This window comes from Podarcis vaucheri (genome assembly GCF_965113315.1).
Source record: "Podarcis vaucheri genome assembly, chromosome: 7".
Classification (NCBI taxonomy): Eukaryota; Metazoa; Chordata; class Lepidosauria; order Squamata; family Lacertidae; genus Podarcis; species Podarcis vaucheri.
Window position 1 is genome coordinate 58130936 of NC_138765.1, and position 22419 is coordinate 58153354.

The 22419-nt window shown below is 41.7% G+C and overlaps 1 protein-coding gene across 2 annotated transcripts in view; it reads left to right on the forward strand.

Moving 5' to 3' along the window:
• CDH13 (cadherin 13) overlaps positions 1-22419 on the forward strand; it is a 681110-nt gene that overhangs the window by 307260 nt on the left and 351431 nt on the right. For both annotated transcript variants that reach the window (XM_082232914.1, XM_082232915.1), the window contains exon 4: positions 13352-13468. In XM_082232914.1, coding sequence (XP_082089040.1) covers positions 13352-13468 — 117 coding nt within the window. The remainder of the gene's footprint in view (positions 1-13351; positions 13469-22419) is intronic.

Consider the following 22419-nt stretch of genomic DNA (forward strand, 5'->3'; position numbering starts at 1 on the left):
CATAAAAGCAAACCATTTCATGTTTTGCTTATGCCACTCCAATGGGCGAGTTGCATGGGATGGTCCAGCTTTTCCTCTTTCCCACAGCAGTTCCTTGATGAAGACCGGTGGACAGAATTTTGGGCTGTGAACCAATGTGTACTCCACCCTGTTCTCTTGGCAAGAGGTGTAGAGATGGAAAATATGGGGAGTGATGTTCCCTTTCCTTTAAAGGGCATGGCAAAACATTCCCCAAGCCAGCTGTGCAGTCCAGCAATCTGGATGCCCGAATAACCTCTGGCTCATTTGTTGGAAATATTTTGCAAATAGCTATGTGGCAAGCACTCAGGCTGAGAAACAGAGTTATGCAGTCCAAGATCTCTCTCTCCATCTGCAAATCAATTGTTTATATGCTCAGTTTACTTGTGATTATATTTGGAAAGGTTCAAAGTTGAAAGCAACTTTACAAATTGTGCATGTTTCCTAGACCACAGTTCCAACAGAGGGACCAGTGTCAGTTGCACGATACATTTTAACTCATAGTTACTCAAATGTTTGTGCACTTTTGGCTCCGTCTAAACTAACTTCGTCCCCTGAGCCTATCATTGCCCAGGTAGCTCTCTCTTCAGCAAGCAAAATGTGCAGATTCCTCTGGGCACCATGGTGGTGCCCTCCCAATGTTGGATTACAGGTCTCATCTGGCATGGTCAGGGTTTGGGGATGTTGTGAGCTGTAGTCATCTGGAGAGTTCCACCTTGTCTATCCTGGGTGTAAAAAATCTATGTGCTATGGTGCTAAACTTGTCTTACACTGGCATTAGAAGAATAGAGTATCTCCAACCTCTTCCAAGGCCTAGCCAGCCAGAGAAGACAGTGGAAGGGGTAGATTCAGTTGCTGTCACCAGGAGCTCCCATAGATTCCCCTTTCCATGGTGCTGGCATGGAAGCTATGCTGACTACAATGCTAAACCTCTGTGACTGGAATGAATGTGCCCATCTGCTGCAGGTCTTTATACACACAGTGGTCCATTGGTTTAGCTTGACCAATAGATAGCTGGATAATGATAGGCATGCTCAGTATGGAAAGTGTCACATGAACATCATTATTGTTCCTCTTATGTTTCTGAAATGTATATATCAGTTGGGGCTGCCATAATACATTTCTCAGTAGAGCACTGTTCATGGTGCTATGCTGGGAGAACCTATTTTATTTGCTACCAATGCACGGTTATGTGGTACATTATAGTGGTATGTAATAACTTGTACTTCAAAGGTTTCAGAAGAAGTCACATGCCCCACCCAGGCAACCTCCATCCAGGCAGAGCTTAGATTTGCAGCCAGACTGTAGCCTGTGCTTTCAGAACAAACTACGCCAAATCCATTATCTTGCTTACCTTCACAAATCCTTAAAGCAGCCAGTCTCTGAGCCCATCTGCAGCTCCTTGGGCTTCCTCTGAATGGAAGAACCTACAATCTTAAACTGTATTCAGATTCCCATTTGCTGTGCCCTCCCTGAATTTCCAGGGCTGGGCTTTTAATCCATTTTCACACACCATTATCCTAAATGGATATGTATCCTATATTTTGTGCTAAGGTAGCACTGTTTGTGATGTGTCCTTTCTCACAACAGCTTCACGCCACTTGGAGTTCATGATAAGCCATTCCTAATTTGTTTCTAGCCAAGGTGCCTTTGCATAAGGTTAACGATATCCCCATCCCATCAGTGCCTGGTGTGTTCACAACAGAAACAGATCTGACACTAATTAAGCCCTGATGATAGTAACAGCTGAGGGGGTGGAGCTGTGAAACACACTATGGGGACGGACACTGTGCCTAAGGCAGTAATGTGAACACACTCTTAGTCACCAACTGCCCATGGTCAGAAGAAACAGCAACATCATCTTGTGTTTGTCTACATAAACACCAACATATTCCTAATCATAATATACATTTCTCTCCCCCTCCCAGTTCATAAGGACCCAACAGCCATGCTGTTTACTGCTATCTGTTTAGAGATCTCCTCCCATTGGAAATATCTCAAAGGTTCGTCTCTGATGGGATGGCAAGGGAAAGTTTGGGATCTGGCTCTTTCTCAGCATCTAACGCCACACAGAAAGGTTGTTAGAGATCAAACTAAACATGATCATTTTGACAAGGTATGGCCCCCATACATCAGCTATGTAAATAGAAGTGAAGTCAATGTCAGACCTCCAGCCACTCCTGCTTATTTATGGAGAGACTATGTCATGGCCAGTTGAAGCCTTAGCAATGCATTCAATGATTTAGTTACTTGCTGCCCCCTGCTCAGTTTTCCTTCTTATGTGTGACTGATGTATGCACTCTACGGGTTTTGCTGAAGTTGATCAATGCCACTTTATTATTATTTCTTAAAAATCTACTCCCTAAAATTCATAATGTACATTTGTATAGATTTTATTTCTAAGACACTTAGGGAGTCAATCTTGGTTGAAAAGCTGGGTCTAAATAAATACACTTAGCCTGCATATCACATTCTCAACAATTTGAGAAGCAGGTTATGTCTGAGGATCCTCCATGGAGCAGTTTGGTTGCCCACATTTGTTCCTTCTTTGGCAGAGCAAGTGCATAGCAGAGAGAGAGAGAGCATTTTAAAAATGCAGTCAGGGTAGAGGAGAGAATTCTGAGTCAGGAAATATATTCAATGATACACCATTAGGCATTTTAGCACTGTAAGAAATGTTAATGCATAGCAGGCACATGGGATTTGATGCTCAGGCTGGGGCTTAGCATTGCTCATGGCAAAAGACCAGTCTTCTTCTTTTTTGAAAAGGACTTAGAAAATGGCATAGTTACATAAACTGCCCTAAAATAACTTTTTTCCCCTTTTTTAAGGAAGAAGCTCCATGAGTTAGAGAAATTCTGTCTGCATTGCAGTCCATGTTTAAATCCAAGAAATCATGGGTTACAAATTAGTTTAGCATAGTTACAATCTTGGAAGCTGGAGATACTGTCTCATTCTGTCTCGTTCACACATCACTAATATAAAACACGCAGATCCCATTGATGAAGAAAAAATGTCAGTTACTCACAGCTTCTTCATATTTAGAAGAATGGCTTTGGATTCTAAGCTCACATGGTAGGAATCAGTTTTGTTAGGAACCATGTTAGGAACCATGAAGGGGAGGAGTCTATAGGCTTCCGTAAACAGCAATTGGTGAGGTGGTAAGCATTCTGTTTGCAGACAGTAATATGGAGAGGAGACTTTCCAGGTTCCTTCCCTCCCTTCACCACCTCTTGTAGCGATCAAGAAACATTCACCTAAGCAAGGCCTCAAGTGATTAGAACACGGCAGGTGCTAAACCCATCCCTGAGCTTATCTTTGTGTTTTGTAGCTGGAGTTCATTAACTTGTCAGCACTGATTCCTTTTGAGCAATGTGGAGAAATGAAAGCAGTGGGTGGGTATGGAGGAGAAAGATGATGAAGAAAATCAATACTGGCTCTTAAGCAAGTGCCCTGCTTTGAGTCTGAAGCCATGCAGATGCAAGCTCAAAATGGGCTTCCATAAGGCAACATGGTTGCATCATGACATTATAGCATAGGTTAGTGGTTTTCAGAGTCTGGTCCTAGGAAGCTTGAGATTCTTGGGTTTGCTTATTAGCAGGGGTGGGTGGAGGTAATTACCGTACTTCCCTGAAAGGCAGCTTCACATGCACTAGCTATTTATGAGAGACGGTTCATGTCTTCTATTAAGTTGGACCATTCTCCAATAATGAGGGTGAAGTTTTTGTTAGGAAAAATGCCCGGGAAGGCCACCAACTTCCCAAGACACCAGGGCGGCTCTCCCAGTCATTCTCTGGCTGTAAATCTCCCTCAGTCCAGAGAGACTGGTGATAAGCGACCCCTCCCTCCTGAGAGGAGCACGTTTGTCTTCTGGCAACTCACTGCAGAAGAAAGAGACAGTCAGTAGCTCTAAACTACTTCATTTTACAGTCTATATACAAAGAATCCATCAGCGTGTCTGTGCTCTCTCAGCAGCAGTACAGAAAAGCATCACACACAGAAGTGAAACTAAAGTTCCAGCAGTATTGAGACTCCCTGTCTCACGCTCTCAGACACTCACATGATATAAACAACATAGTGCTACATACTGGAGCAGCACGGGTGGATAAAAATCCTAACAGTTTTCACATGCTTGAGAATTGCATCCAATTCTGAGAACAGAATTAAATAAAAAATTGTCCAGTAGCACATTAGAGACCAACTAAGTTTGTTCTGGGTATAAGCTTTTGTGTGCATGCACACTTCTTCAGATACACTGAAACAGAAGTCACCCAGACCCTTATACTGTATATAGTGGGAGGGTGGGGTGCAGTTTTTCTCAGAAGGGTAGCAGGAGATGGGTGATTGACTCTATGGGTATGGTAAACCTGTTGACGACTGTTAATGACTGCAATTAGTCCTACAGGGAAAAGCAAGGGATAGTATGCAGATGACCAAAAATAGCTTTAGCCATATGTAAAGAGACAAGAATGCAATATCTCTATTCATACTAGGTCTCTCCATAGTTTTCAGTTTAGTAATAAGTTGTAATTCAGCAACTTCTCTTTCAAGTCTATTTCTGAAATTCTTTGGTAATAAGACAATTGTTTTGAGATCCTGTATTGAAGATTGTGAAGCTAAGGCTCCAATACTTTGGCCACCTCATGAGAAGAGAAGAGTCCCTGGAAAAGACCCTGATGTTGGGAAAGATTGAGGGCACAAGGAGAAGGGGACGAGATGGTTGGACAGCGTTCTCAAAGCTACAAACATGAGTCTGACCAAACTGCGGGAGGCAGTGGAAGACAGGAGTGCCTGGCGTGCTGTGGTCCATGGGGTCACGAAGAGTCGGACATGACTAAACGACTAAACAACAAAATTGAATTTCCTGGGAGATTGAGGTGTTCTCCTACAGGCTTCTCTGTCTTGTGATTCCTGATGTCAGATTTATGTCCATTTATCCTTTGGCATAGGGTCTGGCCTGTTTTTCCAATACAGCCTATCTCAATCAGATAAAAAAATTAATATTTTATTTTCTTTCTTTCTTTTTTTAAAGAGTAGTTTTGTTGTAGATCTGCAAAATTGCCCAAAGAGTAGTTTGCAGTACATATGGAAGATTCTTCTCATGCATATGTTCTAAGAAAATGTTAAAGAAAGCCAAATGATTATTTGGGTGCATTCTAATATGGGAGATATTGCATTACTTTTCCTGAATATAATGCTAGTGGTTCTGTGCCATTTTCTAAGGTTCCTTTCTCATTGCAGTTCCTGTTGCGTCATAAAACTGTGGCTTTTTGACAGATAGACTGGCATGTCACACTAAATTTAATTCACACTAGTGGACATGCTGTGAGACAACAATGAATGTCATTGGACAATGTCATCCCTCCTCCACCCTTTCTGCACATGTGTGCTCCTGTTCCCGCATAATGCTCCCGTGAAAACAGCAAATGCATATTTCAGCCCCCAATTTCTTCACTTTGCTCCCACATTTTCTGGGTTAAGGGAGCTGGAAATTGATTGTTTTCTGGAATCAAATCATGTGGAAATGAATAGTAAACATGCACTACCTTCCATTAGCTTACTGGAAGTGGCATCCACATCATGTGGAAGTTCAAATGTAATGCAGAAATTAACAGTTAGCCGAACATCAGGGAAATGGAATAAACTGTGTGAACAAAGCCTTCAAGGAAAATAAAAGCAAGAGTCTTCTTTGCACATCCCTTCTTTGCGCACCCCTGGAGTACGTCTGCAGTGAAGCATCCATCTCTCTGGCCAAGCCTTTGCATCTGGCCAGCATGTTATCCAGACTGCGTGATGCAAAGTTGCACCCAATCTCTTTGCCAACATTTGCCCTTATTTGTATCCCCAAGCAGAATTGCTAAGCTCTTAGCACTAAGCAGTTAATGCCCGCTAATTAATTTGAATAGAGGAGTAAATGTGTGAAGTGTGAAGTGGATTGATGCACTTACATTTCCTAGCTCTTTGGATTCCGTTTCAGAGTTTAGCTTGTTTCAAAACGAGCAGTTTGGCCTTGGCCTCCTTCTATGTGAGCATTTTGTCTTCATCACGGACCACCACTTCAACTGTCAGCCCTGGCAGGCTTGGCTTAGAGTGGGAATACAGGAGCACCGCGATGAGCATTCATTCCTTACGACCCTCTTCTCAAAGGCTGTTTTTGGCAGATGCCAGTGGCTAAAGGAGAGAAGGTCAGGATCCTCTCTCGATTACCAGACCTCCTTTATGACTCAACATTCAGACTGCAGCATGGAGGAGTTCGGACAAGAGCTCTTCCACTCAGGGCCCTTTTCAGAGAATGCCTATGAACTCTGACAAAATGAGCCTTTCACAGAAAATTTGACATTTGTATGCATTGCAGTGAGCATGCTTAAAAGAAACAGCATTAAGTTTGTGGCTGGGATGAAACGAACTTCAGGGTACAACGAGCACCAGTAGCGATGGTATCCTACTTGAACACACACACGATTGGTTCAGAAGACCCTTCTTTGAATAAATTATTTATTCCAAAATCTGAAACACACTTGCAAGGGAGCAAACACGATTGAATACAGCAATACTTAATTGCCAAGTATCCATATATCAGAATGAGTTTTTATTTAGCAGTGTTGCCGGATTTTGCATTTGCTGGCTCGGAAATAGCCATCTCAGTGGCTTGAAATATTTGCCCCAAATATGAGACACAGGCTCTATGAGGTTGTTTCATGCCAAATCAGCCTATTGGTCCATCTAGTCCAGATTCGTCTGCTTGGACCAGCAAAGTCTCTCAAGCAGACGTAGGTCTTTCTCAGCTGTACTACATGGAATCTTTTTAATTGAGGGGGATGGATACTGAACCTGAGCTCTGATGAGGCCAACGGATGTGCTCTGCCACAAGAGTTGTGACAAAGAACCAGCCCCATCTTCCCTGCCCTTTCCACCATCTGTACAAAGAAGCTGTGTGTCTCATCCCTTTTTGTCAATTCCTGGGCATAATACTGTGCAAAAACAGACTCTGCCAAATAAGTGAGAGAGAAAATGAAGGGCAGGGGGCATAAATCACTGCTATTACTGGTTGAGTTTTAGGGTACGAAAACTGATTTTTCACCAAAGGCAGGGAGCTGGGTGCACCACTGTGACTTCAGGGATACAATCGTTCACTTCACCTCACCCGTCTAACCTGCAAGTTGATGCCACTTGTTATATCTTGCTGTGTTCCTTTGTTTAGAGATGGGGATATTTCTGGTCGCAAGCTATCCATCGAACACCAGAAGGAATTTGCAAAGTGCACCCGCTGCGTGCATGAACTTCTCTTCTCATTATATTTGTTTAAAGTGGCTTCCCTGTGCACAGATGCCAGCAGTGCATCAATAGACCCAGATGGATCATTTTTATTTCAGCACAGACCTAGACTACCAGGGCCCTGTATGGCAGAGCCAATAAAATATCTAAAGGTAATTTTTACATGCTGCACTATTGCTTAAGGGAAATGAGAAATTGCTTTTGTGCTTCATTCTCATAATGGAATGAGATCCATATTGGACAATGCACACACATTTATATTTACTTTTTTAACACACACACACACACACACACACACATATATATGTGTGTGTGTGTGTGTGGGTGTGGGTGTGGGTGTGTGTGTGGGTGGAAGGCACAGTCAGTTTATTTATATATGACATTCTCCAAATATACAGGTATGCTCAAAGTGGTTTGCAAAAACACACACATGTACAATAGGACACACCTTACTTTGTAGTTTTGTTTTAAAGTTTTTAAATATTGTGTAATATTGCATTTGAATATGGATGTTGTGTTTTAATTATTCTACCCCAACCTGGGACTTTAAGGTGGAGGGTGGGAAATTAATTGCAAGAAGAAGAAGAAGAGTTCAGTTAAAATATATTCAAAGGAAATTCATTAGCATAAAGCTTACCATGAAGTCAGTTAACAGTCTCCCAAAGTTGGCCTAAAGAAGGGGTGTCAATAACAATTATTAGATTCCCCCATTATAGTGAATGGGGTCTAGAGGACTTCATTGTCTACATAGTAATGCAGTAAGGTAAAGGTAAAGGGAACCCTGACCATTTGGTCCAGTCATGGCTGACTCTGGGGTTGCAGCGCTCATCTCGCTTTATTGGCCGAGGGAGCTGGCGTACAGCTTCCGGGTCATGTGGCCAGCATGACTAAGCTGCTTCTGGTGAACCAGAGCAGCGCATGGAAACGCCGTTTACCTTCCTGCCAGAGTGATACCTATTTATCTACTAACACTTTGACCTGCTTTCGAACGGCTAGGTTGGCAGGAGCAGGGACCAAGCAACGGGAGCTCACCCCGTCGCGGGGATTCAAACCGCCAACCTTCTGATCGGCAAGTTCTAGGCTCTGTGGTTTAACCCACAGCACCACCTGCGTCCCTAGTAATGCAGCAACAGGTTGCATTTTTTAAAACACTGTGCAGGAGGTGGGGTGGCCTGAGAAGAGTCCCAAGGGACCTGGAGGGCTACATTTGTCCTGCTGGCCCAAGCTCCTCACCACTACCCTGCATTTCATTTCATTTATTTATTTTATATAACCCACCTTTCAGCAATCATGGAGCCAAAGGCATCATACATGTGCTTCCAAGGTGGCCACCCATTCAAGCACTGTCCCAGACCAAACACAAACCCAGACCTGCTTAGGAGCAGCCTCGTGCACTTTCAAACCATACCCTGCGGCCATCTCCTTACTGTCTAATCTATTAGAATTTCCAAGAAATGTTTCTAAATAATCTCTAAACTTCTGGCTCTGTGAGATACTTCACTGGGACATATGGAATCAAGAAGCAAAGAGAATTTATCTGAAAGCCAGTGCTAACATTCCCAGTGAGGTAATTAATTGCTGCGGTATATTTTTTCAGGGAAATAACCTATATCTACAGTTTAAGGAAAGAATATGAGAGCAATAGGAGGCGTGAAACTGATTGACTGATCACATTTCTTTCTCCAGAGCTTCAGACAATGAAGCTGCTTGGATACTAATGAATTTGAGCTGAAACTGCATTCTATTGAGATGTATGCGGCCATGGCATTATGACTAATGGCATGAGACTGACAAGATGTAAATCATTTACTGTGCTGTGTAATGCTCAAGTCTCATTCAGCTTGCCTTACGGATATGAATCATTTTTAACTAGACTAGGAAATGCCCCCACAAAACATTGATTAAGGGTAGAAAGATCTGAGATCCTGACCTACGTTTTATAACAAAGTATGCAAACACCTGGAGTGATTCCAGTTGACATTTTGGTTGGTGAGATTCCATGACAGAATCCTAAAAATAAGCTGGGTTTTACTGCTCTGTGACCATTGGACCACCAGAACCATTAGATGTGAAAACCTTAGAACATTCAGAAAAGGGTGAAAGATTGTTGTGCCATAGAAAGAATCATTAGACACTTCACTCTCTTAAGCATCCTGTGAATGGAGACGGACCATCTTACTAACGTGTGTCTGATCTGCATGTGTGTGTGTGTGTGTGTGTCCCCAAGACTTCTGTGTATCTCTGTTGGGACTCAACTTCAGATTGCTTATTGTAGTATCTGGAGCATCAAAGTAAGAGATTGTTTGGATGTCGTCTTTCCATCTTTTATGACATGGGTGGCTAATGGTAGTGCTCTGGAATACACTCATCGGATCCAGACACCATGCCCCTTGGGAACTGGATTCTAACATATGGAGGATGATAGGTTAACCACCCCTGCTTTATGGCTAGCCTTCTCCTATATCTGTTGGGAGTTGTAATTCAGTAACATATGGAGGGCTGAAGCTTCCCCAAACCTGTTTTAGAGGATGGTCCAGAGTCTAATTAATTTCAGATCTAATTAATTATCAAGTTTATTCTCTTATCTTGGGGGGGTATGGGGAGGGCTGGGAGTGTGAGGTGATTGTACCTGGGTAAGATTTCCGTAGATAGGTCTGAATTTATTTATTTATTTATTTTTTAAAAAAACCTTTATTCATTGATCTGAGATTTATTTGAACAGCTGTTCTTTTTGCTCAGTTATGAAGCCCGGAGCACTGCAGAGTCTTTGAGAGGGCTGTTAATAAGAACAAAGATTTTTAATGATTTGGCAAACATTTTTGAAAGTATTAACTGCCAATATAGAGTCTATGATAACAATCAAGTGGTGCTTGGGATAATTTGTACTTGGCACACTTGACAGATATTAATTATGTCCGACAGGATCCGTGTGAACTCCTGGCAGGCAGGGAAGGTATTGCGACACAGACAAAATGATTTCCCAGTCATCCAATACAAAATCCTCCTCTGGAACTGCAGTGATAGTGTGTGTGTGTGTGTGTGTGTGTGTGTGTGTGTGTGAGAGAGAGAGAGAGAGAGAGAGAGAGAGAGAGAGAGACTGGTCTATCTAGCTTTCAGGTTGGTACAGAGAAGAAGCAGGTAGTGAAGAGTCTTCCAGAAGTAATTTATCCAAATCATAGTCTTCCTTCCAGAAGCAGGGGAAATGACAAATATTGTCTATACTGACTGGCAATGGTCCTCTAGGGTTTCTTGCCTCTCTCCCTCTGTATCACTAGTCTCCCATTCTCCCTCTCCTGCCAGTGGGCACCACAACCTGCTGGGCCCTTCCCTGGGATCGTCTTCTCCCCATTCTGTGCTCCCCCAGGCTTATCCTGTTCCTGGCTCTGCCAGCCCCTGACATCCCACACATGATGTTAGCTGTAGAGCAGGTGGGCATGGTTTGGTTGAAATGGCATTGTGGGTCAAATGAGGAGGTCTTGAATGATTAATTAAGCTCCCTAGCCCTGTTGTAGACTTTTCAACTAACATCATGAATGTTAGTTTCCACTTTGCAATTTCATGGGTTTTTTGCTTGCAGCCATTTCATAAACCTATGGGAAAGGAGCCACGTTCCTGCCCCAGATCTACACAATCAAACCTAATATATAACTAATCAACATGGAACACAGCTTCCTGGTCAGCCATAATAGGTTACCGATTGCCACGCCAATGATGATTCCAACTCTTATTGTGACAAATAGGCCACGGCCCAGCTGTCTGACTCATACCCATGACGGCTTCTAATGAAGTTTTCCTTGCTAAGACTAATGGTGTCTGCTACCAGGAAGTGGCCAGGTCATTCATTCAAATTTTGAATGTGTTAGGATCCCAAAGGGACTTTCCCCAGCAAAAAATAAAGAAACAAACAGAATGGAGAATTCTACAGCAAGGGGAAAAAAACATTATGCCCAAGCAGCATTCCACTTTAGATGGACCTTAAATCTGTTTAGTTGGAGTCCACAAAAACAATATCTGTGTCACTGTGAGCATGAGCCATGATGACAGACAAGTTATTGCTCATATTCAGTAGGAAATCAAACACCTTGATACTATGGTGTTGGAGCGAAAATGTTTCTTTTGAAAAGTGCTATGTGATTAGCATGATAGTCAAAGGATATGTGTTTATAGTGTGTGCAAAATGTATGAAGATACATTGAACCATTAGTCCATCTAGTCTAGATCTGCATCTCTCCAAGATATTAAAGGGGCCTTTTTCAGCCCTCTTAATTGAGACCTTTTCCTCTGCCAAATTTGGAGTGCTAGGAATTGAATGTATGTACTCTTCCACTGAGCTATGCCCCTTGACTTTTGATAAGATTTGTGTGGGACATAGGTCCTTGGTATCCAGAAGGACTTCTTTTGTTAAAAGGGGGATTTTGGGTAAATTTTTGTCATCACTGATGCAGGTGCTGCAATCTTGTTTAGGTAATTAGTATTGCATACATGTAAATGGTCCTGGATTGACTCCCAGGAATCCACAAGGGTGGATGTTGTTGTTGTTCCTACTGTTTTTAATACAGAAGTCTGATTCATGTAAGTCTTCTAACCTCTGCCACAGATACATGGCAGCTGGGCCCCTCTGTCTTCACTTTCAAAGTGGATTTGAAAGCTTACTTCTGCTGCATCACGTATTTTGCCTTTGCGACAGACTTCAGTTTTCCTTGACACATCAACTGTGTGTCTTTGCATGTGTGTGGACTCTCTCTCTCTCTCTTACACACACACACACACACACACACACACACACACCTCCTTGGAGAGAGTGAAATTAAAAGGCAAAGCATTGCCGTGATCAAGATCCTCAATATCCCATACAATGATAGGCCAAAGAACCAAGGCAACTGTCTGAGGATGGAGGCAAATTCAGTGTTAGCATGAATCTTTCATAAATAATGGAAGGTGATATATGATGGCAAGAGAAAATTATCCCTGTGCAGTTCTCCTGACCAGCGGTGTAGCTAAGGTTGGGTTTTGGGGCTAAAGCCCAGCACCAGGATCTAGGCTAAAATAGATATGCTGGGGCCTATTAATGCCTATTAATGCTGACTCTGGTTATTACTAGGAGTTGTCTAATATGTTCAATGTTGGTTCTCTCTGTTTCTCTTTTTCTAGTCATAAATTTAGTTCTTCATGTTTCTGGAGCACTTTGTGATTATTATTTAAAAATAAATCTCATCGAAATTTGTCAGTGTTTTGGTGCAAACGTCTGCTAATAAATACATTTCTGCATGCATATTTGACTAATATACACATTTCTGCAAGCAGTTTCACCTAATATAATGCATTTTTGTATGTTATTCTCACTAACATATGCATTCATATGCACACTTTCTCATAACATATGCATTTATGTGCACATTCTTTTGACTGGAGAAGCACATCTATTCTGAGTAGAATTAGCATTGGATCCAACCCTTGCCTCAGAAAGTAATGGCAAGTTCCAACATACAATGTGGGGCATCATTAGACTTCCTCTTCTGAGACATCCTGATACATGGAACACCTATCCAGGATGCAGCCAATACCAACATTCTGTGTTCCTGCAGGCACAGTTGTACTCTTACTTCAAAATTGTGACCCACACACTTCTGCAATCAGATCAAACAGGCTAACAGTCTCAGTCACTTGTGCTGGCATTTCTCTTCCTATACCTTCCTTCAGCAGAAATGGAGAGCTGCTAATATAATCACTACTGCTTTCTTGACACAATGTAGTTATAGGGATGCAAGGTAAAGCATGAATTATCTGTCATTATTGACATTCTCATAAATAGCCCGATCCTGAAGATTTCACTTGAAGAAGCTTAATAATGATCTTCATTAATCAGAAGCCTGATCCTGTGTCTTGAACTAACAATACTTCTACAGCTAATGAAGGTTGAGAAAGTCTATTAGTAGGACTCTGGCTCATGGATGCTTTTATTCAGAAGTAAAAAATATGTTCAAGATGGATAATAAATTATGCTGTCCTAAGAAGCCTTGGGCTAATTAATCTCATTATTCTTTCCTTCTTTCTTTAGGAAATCTTTAAGGCAGAAGGCAGCCTTGGAATTGTAAGGCAAAGGAGGTCCATTGTGGCAACTCCAATCTTAATTCCTGAAAACCAGAGATCTCCATTTCCAAGGCCCGTGGGCAAGGTGAGTGATAAAATCTGCTGACCTTAACCTAAATTGATTGTTACCATTTGCCTTTGCAGAGTTATCCATGGCCACCACCAATGTGACTGAGTAGATCTTTATTTTTTTAGTGTATTTGGATTAGTGGTGCTTCTGAAATTCCTCCAACCCAATTTATCTCTGAATTTTAAAGTACTGAATCACCCAGTCTTACTTTCAGAGTGAAATCAGTGCATTAGAATCCTCTATCTTATACTTATACCAAAATGCTGGGAAGAACATGTGCAAGAATAGTTTGCTGCAGATTTTATTTCCTTCAATCTATTCATAACTTCTCCTACTTTCCCTGCTTTTCTGGTTCTAGTTCAGTGGTAGGGTATATGTCTTGCATGCATAAGATCCTAAGCTCAATTTATGGAATCTAGGACGAAGAAGTAACCCAGTGTAAGTTACTGGAGAGCCACCAAAAACCATAGTGGTCTAATTAGTACAGTGGAATTCCTTGTGTTAACATGTAAATAAAATAAATAAATAAATAAATACCACCACTACAAAAAAAGCAATATTGATGGAACTACATGCCTGCTGAATTCCTTTCGTGTGCTGGCTTACCATCATCCACTTGTAGTTGTGCATCATGATTAAAACTACAAAAAGCCCTATTCATGTGGTTGTCTAGCTGGTTGTGTTAAATTCTTTTTGAATTTTGCTTTACTGGTCATAGGAGCTCATGTGAACATCAGTAAAGCACCATACAAAAAGAATATTGATCTAGTCCTAGGTATGGGCTCACCAAAATGGTTTTTTTGCAGTGTTTTATATACGGGCATCAGTAATGTGGAAGATAAAAAAAATGGTGAGGTGAAGGGAAACTGCAATTAACTGCATGTGTTTCAGTACCAAAATTGATTTTAGAAATTCTTTCATCATCTGGAATAAAGGAGAAGGTAAAACATCGGCAAAAGTGAGTCTACAGAATAATAAATAAATGGAATGCGATAAATTGACTCTTGCCTTGTTTTGGAGAGAGAAGCCTGGTGTTTGTTTGTGGGATGGATAGATTTTTTTATTGGAACATCTAATTTGGTACAGAAAGTAATTTCCACTAATTGAGATGGGTTCCAATTGCCATATCTAAAGCAACACTAGCACACTTACCTCTAAAATTCCTATATGTGGTTCAATGGTTTGTGTTTTCAAGATGTGGGGGCAGAGTTCTTGTGTGCACTAGAGCACTTAACAGATTTGTAAGAAGGAATTGTTTTTTATGTATATGCACATCTGGCAGTAAATATGGGAAGGTGCCTCATTTGACCTTTTTCACAGTTGCATTACATTTGAAGGGCAAAGCACTTATGAGATGTTTATCAGCAGCTCTGTATTCATCCACCACAACCCCCCTCCCTTTTTGTCAAATTCAGGAAACGGTTGCTTGGAATAACCTTAACATTTCAAGTGGCAAACTCAGCCCTTGAATCACAATACTTATTGTTGGATCAACTGAATCAAATGCGGGCTAGGGTGACATTGCAACATTGCCATACTTAAATAGCTGAATGTAATAGGGAAGAGTTTTACACTTGGTTATTTTTGTATTCAGTAGGATTTTAACCCTGATGCATGTTACATTGCTGTGAGAGCTGGTGGACTTTAAGAACATATGAAGCCCCCTGCTAGATCATAAAGTATTGTTTTCCAAGAAGAGCTGAAGACAAGAGGTTTTCCCCCTTGTTGCTCTACCCCAGACACTGATACTCACCAATATTCCTCTTGATGTGGGTCCTACTCAGCAACTGGTTTAAACTAGGGTTTACCTAACTTGGGTCTCCAGCTGTTTTTGGATTACAACTCCCATCACCCCTAGCTAGCAGGACCAGTGGTCAGGGATGATGGGAACTGTAGTCCAAAAACAGCTGGAGACCCTGGTTTAAACTGTCTTTGTACATAAAAAAGACCATGAGCCCTGCTTAGTCCGGTCAAGAGACCCTCTTGTCTGGTATCCTGTTTCCCATAGAGGCCAACCAGATGCCTCACATTAATCTGCAAGCAGGATGTGAAAGCTTCATGAGAACATGGACAGTATGAGAATCCAGGATGAAGTGCTTTGCTTTAAATGAAAGCAGTTAGAGGGGAAAGTGTGATACTATCAGTGTCCTGGTCTTTGAGAGGCCATGGCTCAGAAGAAGCCTAGCCAGATGTCATCAAGAGGCCAAGTCAATTGAGAATCCAGATCCCCTGCAGCTCCTTGGGGAGATCCCAGGGTAGCTATACCAAACCTTGTCTCTGTAAACACCTGAATCCAACTGAAATCTTCTATGTGTTGATTGAGCTTTAGTTTAGTAATGCCCACCTCCCCAGGAAAGCTTACTGGCTGGCTTATAAAATAGGCACCACCTGATTTTGCAATCTTTGGCTCCTGTGAGTGTGGGGAGATTGGGTACTGTGAGAGACAGCTCCACTGAATCAGTTGTTGGCAGCAAGGGTTTGTCTTCTGGCTGGAAGGAGCCTTAAAAAAGTGCTTTGGTCAGATACCAAAGTGGTATTGAATATCTTCTGCAGGGGAAAAAGAAAACCCATGTGGGGGATGGAACAGTCCCAGGATGCATGATACCACAGGTTTGCTGAACTTATCAGAAGTTATGCAGGTATTGGGACAGGGGTATGCACTTGTGAAGTGTTAGCTTTTTTTACTTGCTTTCCTTTCTAGCAGGCCTGTTTGCTTCTTTTTCCACTTGATATTGTGGAAATTGTTTTCTTTTGTTACTGTTTCATAAATGTTTAATTTGTTTTGCTTTGGCACTGATTACAATGGAGACCTGGCCAATCTCTACAACTTTGGAATTTTCCATCCAGATGGCATGTAGCTTGCAGCACTCCCCAAAGGAGTGTTGCACTGCTCCTGAAGGAACCAGACTTGCCAAATACAAATAATTCATATTATATAAGCAAATGTAAAGGGTGGGGTGGGGTGGAGGTGAGGGTATCCTCTAAGTTTCATGTAACTGCTGGGAATACAAGGAATGCATAATAGAGGCAGGACGGCCAAGGCTGATCAAGAGGAAGAGGGTTAACAATTTATGAGGATTTGTGCCACCAGCAAGGAAGGAGCCAGGGCTGGTGGAAGGGAAAGAGATTGGAGAGGTGTAGGATGTGTCAGGAGCCAGTTACTTGGTCAACAGAAGCGTGTGTTTGTGTGTGTTCAGTGCACCTTAGGAGCTACTGTAAGTGTGTGCTCTGTCAATAAAGAATTAAACTACCAACCATTTGTCCTCCTTAGACTGAGTGTACTCAGGACAAAACCTTATAACTGGAGAGTTGGAAGGGATATTGGAGGTCATATAATGAAACTCTCTGTTCAACAATGGACCTACATTGCAGCATGAAACAGCATTATGTCTGTCAGATGGCTGGTCAGCCTCTGTTTAAATACATCCAGGAAAGACAACCCCATCTCATCTCTTGATAATTTGAAGCTACTGTCAAACAGTTCTTACAGTTCAAAATTCCAACTACTGCTTAGCTGTAGTTCTATACTATTTCCACTCCCCGGATAGGAAGAGAAACAGGGAACAAATCTGCCCCATCTTCTGAAATGTAGTTAGTGAGATAAACAGCTACCACGTCCCTGCTTAATCTTAAGAACAGAGGAACTGCCTTGTACCAAGTGAAATCATTGGGCCATCTAGCTCAGTATGGTCTACACTGACTGACAGCAGCTCTGGGGTTTTAGACAGGGAGTCTCTCTCCCAACCCTACATGGAATCTCCTGCATGCAAAGCACATGCTGTGCTGCTGAACCACAGGCCACCACCACATTCTTTTGAGCAACCCATCTTGGCAGGCTTGGAAAACCACCCACCAGAGCAGAGACTTTGCATTTTGAGGATAATATAGGAATAAAGGAAGCTGCCTTATACTGAGTTAGATCATTTGTCCTTTTAGCACTGAATGGAAGCAGCTCTCCAAGGTTTCAGGTAGGGAGTCTCTCTCAGCCCTACCTAGACATGTTGAGGATTGAACCAGAGAGCTTCTGCTTGCAAAACAGAAGCTATAACTAAAGAGCTATGGTCCTTCTTAGCTGCCTAGGATAGTGTTTGAACAGTTAAACCTGCCTTATGCTGAGTAAGACCCATGGTTTATTAAGCCCGGTGTGGTCTACAGTAGCAGTAGCTTACTAAGGTTTCTAGCAGCAGTCTTCAATGGACACATCTGGAGATGATGGGGATTGAACCTGAGGCCTTCTGCACACAAATCAGATGTTCTGCTATTGTCCTCATTTTTTTCTTGTCTAAACAAACCTATTTCTTCAAACCATTCCTCAAAGGACTTGGTATCAGACCCCTCACCATTCTGGTTGCCCCACTATGGACCTGATCTAGTATGTCAGTGCCCTTTTAACACAATGCCCAGAAGTGGACTTAATACTCCCGTTGTGACCTCAACCATTGCTTCATATTGGAGAATGTTCATGCCTCGCCACATTCAGAACACTCGAAGATCCCCCCTCCTATAGAATTTTCTAGGAATGTATCAAACTTCATTCCTAATAAACCTAATGCTGCGCCTCTTGGCAGTTTTAGGAAATCTCTCCAATGAGGAAATAATGGGGAAACAAAAATGAAATGACTTTTGCTTCTACCATTCATGTCTGTATTTCCATTCACTTGTCATAAAAAGACATCAGGAAGGAATGGGGATTCATGCATTCATTTTTAATTTGCTTTACAAGTAAATAAACATCAATGGTGTGCCCAGGCCACAAGTGTTTACTTGTACTGTACCTGTGAATGTAGCTTTGGGAAGCAGCTCAGTCTGTTTCAGAGCCAAAACATTTCTTTACAATTTGACTTGTTATTTGGGACCAAATTACATTTGTTAAAAATGAAACTCTGCCTCCCCATTCACTATAATGGGGGAACTTCAAATGGCTATAGTTTTGAATTTTTTTTGCTTTCACAGAAGTGAATGAAATTTGCAGGCACAGCAATCCCTCCACATTCAGCTGAGGCTGCTAAACTGTAGGCAGGTAGATACAACAATTTTATTACAGGGCATCTTTAAAGTTCTATACAATATATTATTCTGAAATGCAGAAACTGGGGTGGAGTGGGGCATTCCACTAATTATTTTTTGATCAGGAAGACTGAAATTCTCCAACAGTTCAGTCAAGTCCTGAAAAAGCACTCTCAAATTTTCAACCAAAATTATTTTCATAGCAAATTCAGTCCAGCTTTAATTTGCTTTTCTTTGCATTTCTGGGCTGCTTCAATGTAGCTGATTGTTGAAAGATTCTGGGCAGGCAAAAGAAAGTACTTCTTCACACAGTAGATAAACTATGGAAGCTGTATAACTCTGAATGCCAATTGCTGGGAATCACAAGTTTTAAGAGGTGGTAGTGCTCAGGTTATGCTTGCAAGCTTCCCATGGACATCTAGTGGACCACTTTGTGAAGAGGATGCTGAACTTGATGGGTCTTTGGCCTGGTCCAGCAGGGCTCTCCTCCTTGTCTTGTGTTCTTAGATTGCAGGCAGCTGATTGAGTGAACACTAGGCTGCAAAAGATTGTCTTTGGTACAGTGATGTGTTGTGTGTTTCAATTTGAGAATGGGGGCATTTGCTTTTGTTTTGTTTTCTGCACTGGCAGAATCTCAGAGAAACCAAAGAAGAAAAAATGTGCAGGCGAGCCAAGCAGCTTGGGTGTAATAAAAATGTAATATTGAGTGTTATTGAGCTTGCTCCCTATAAGGACGTACACAGCTGAGCTGATCAATAAAATGCTATAATGAGTTATAGTCATCAGATTGGAGTGGGGAAAATGAATTAGCTATAACTTCATACGGTCATTTTCAGAGAAGTTACTTGTCTGGAAAAGCTACTTGCTGGCAATCTGTGCTCCTCCGGCAGGAATGCAGTTACAAACCACTTCTGTGTCAACAAGGAATAAAGACAGAGCATCTCTTGTTCCTGAGCATGTGGCAATGTGACAGAAAGCTACGGCCCGTGTCCTCGTGTAGCTGGAGACTGATTTGAGCTGCCAGTGGCTGAAGGTCTCTTCCTCTAGGGAGTTGGACACGAAGCTGCCTTTGCTAGCGCCGTGACTATGAATACAAATTGCACAGTCGAGCTACCTAGTGTTGTAAGAAGAAATGCATTGCACAGTGGGCTAATGACAAGTCATTGGCTGGATTCAGACATATCAATATCAGTCTGACAAACCATGGTTTATTGAATGGAAGAGAAGTGTTGTGCATTGGTACTTCAACCTCTTACATGCCTTAACACAGGCATAGGCAAACCCGGCCCTTCCAGATGTTTTAGAACTACAACTCCCATCATCCCTGACCACTGGTCCTGTTAGCTAGGGATGATGGGAGTTGTAGTCCCAAAACATCTGGAGGACCAAGTTTGTCTATGGCTGCCTTAACACATTGTTTCTGTGTATTGCTAGATGTTTGAACTCTGAAATTGTGGCTTAAGCCTCTGGTTGGTATGCAGATTACTCAGAGTAGACACATTAGAATTAATGAGCATGATTAAGCAGCTTTCTGATGAGGAAAGGCTGCAGCATTTGGAGCTTTTTAGTTTGCAGAAAAGGTAAATTAAGAATATACACATGATAGAAGAATATAAAATTATGCAAGGCATGGAGACAGTAGCTATGTTCCTATAGCTAAATGGGCAAATAGTCTGACAGGATAGAAGATAGTTTCCTTTGTTCCTGTAGCAAAACAAAGTACTCTTTGGCATATCTACTCTTCTGAGTGTTCAGGTGTTTTGACTTGCATGTTGATGTACAGCTCTGGGCTCAAACCTATAATGCTCTGATTCCTGGGTCCAGGATATGCTTATTACTGGTGAATCTTATCCCTATAGCTTCTTCCAACATTAGCCTTATGTGTGTGGATGATACACAAGCCTAAGGCATGTGCTTCTGATAAAAACTGGAGAGCTGTGCCTTAAAAGCTGACATGCTTGAGTGCTCTGCTAGATGAGGCTAGAGCGTGCAATACCTTGCATGACTGAATCTTACATGAGTACAACTTGATTTGTGCTTGCAATTTCCTCACTAATAAACATACAACATGTCCAAACTTAGCTAGGACTAATTTACGACTGTTTTGATGAACTGAACCACTGCATCAAATCCCGCGGACGATACAATGTTTGGGAATGGCCTTTCTTCCTTTAAATAATGCAGCATAGAGACTATGGACTGGAGGAGAAAGTCAATTCGGTTTGCATTTAAAGACACTTTTGCACTTTCTGAAACAATGTGAGAATGGAAGCACAACTGTCCTCTGAAATTTGCACTTATCTGATTTTCGTGATGGAGTTCTCTGACCTACCAGCGTTTACAGAAATGCACTCCATTGCTTGTGAAATGTGTACAAAATACAAACATGCCTTTACTAGAAGAAGCTCACAGAAATGCTGAATAATTTTCATGAGATTTTTTAAAGAAATGCAAATTACTGCAGAAATGTGGAGAACTGAATAACTTGGAAAACTGAGAGAAGCTAAAAGTGAGAGATAATAATAAAATTAATAATACCATTTAATGCCAAAATCGGCTTCTAAGCAGTTTACAAGTATAAAATCAAATTCTATTAAAATATAAAACATAATTTAAATACATAATTAATGTTTGCAATAAAACAATTCAATTAAAACAATAGTAATTAAAACAGGACACACAGCTCAAAAGATCAAGGGAATACATATGTAAACAAGTGCAACTTCAAAAGTCGGTGGAATGCCAAGTAGGATATAATTCAACGGGGTGTATTCTATAACACTGGTGCCACCATATAAAAGGTCCACCTCTTCATCGCCACACACCGAATTGTGGTGGCGATTTTTTTAGGAGCTTGAATGTTGCAATATTGGACTGTTGGTTTCTGCATAACTCTTCTGCACTTGAACACTTTGAGTTCATCTTCACTCCCTGAAGCTGTTCTTTAGTTCTGCCATGTTTCCTGTGGCAAAATGAAGGAGATGTTTCCTTACACCAGGAGTGGTCAACATGGTCCCCCCAAATGTTGTTGCCTACATCTCCCATTACATCTCAAGTGGCCATGCTGGCTGGAGCTGACGAGAATGGGGGTCCAACAATATCAGGGCCTCACATTTCCCCAAACCTAATATAGACATTCTGAAGAACAGCCTGATTTCTTACCCAAATGCAAGTTCACCACAAGCAATGTTCTTGTTGTATCATTCCTGGCTGGTCACATTTGCTTTGGGAGTTTTCCAACCCTCCGTTAATGACAGTAAATGGGAATAACTAAACATCTGCCTTTTTGAAAGCACAGAGGCAACACTTTCATAAGCGAGATGGACATTTGTGTTCTTTAATTATTAAAAAAGAAAACTTCTAATTAGGCAGCACAACAAAGACACAATGCAGAGATCCATTTCCTCCTTTATATTATTGCCGGCCTCTCCTGTCCGCCTGGGAGCCAGCTTATTGCTTGTAACTGACTACCCCCTTCCTCAGTATCTCTTAATTAAATAGCTATCAGACACCAAGCATGAGCCTGTGTTGATGGGCCTGGCCATTTAGCAGACCTTACACTTCTGCATGTGAAGCAGCATTCTTGTGGGAAAACAATGAGATTAAAATATTTTAATACACTCTTGGCAGCGCTTCTGCTCGACGTCCAGATGGCCTGGGTTACCAATGTTGACGGGTATTATTGATGCATTTCCTCACATTCTCTTGCTGATACAAGCAGAGGGATGTCATATTTGGGGGCTGGCAATTTTTTTGGTCTCCATCCATATGCTACTGTTACAATTTATTTGTCCGCCTCAAGTAGGATGAAGTATGGAATAATGGGATGCACTGTACCCTTTAATTACTGGGATTGTTTATTTGTCAGTTGCTCACGAAGAATGACAGATATTTATCCTATGACAAATGGAAGGCTGGTGGTTTTATCTGCTTTACCTGGTGGAATTGTGTTTTGCCAA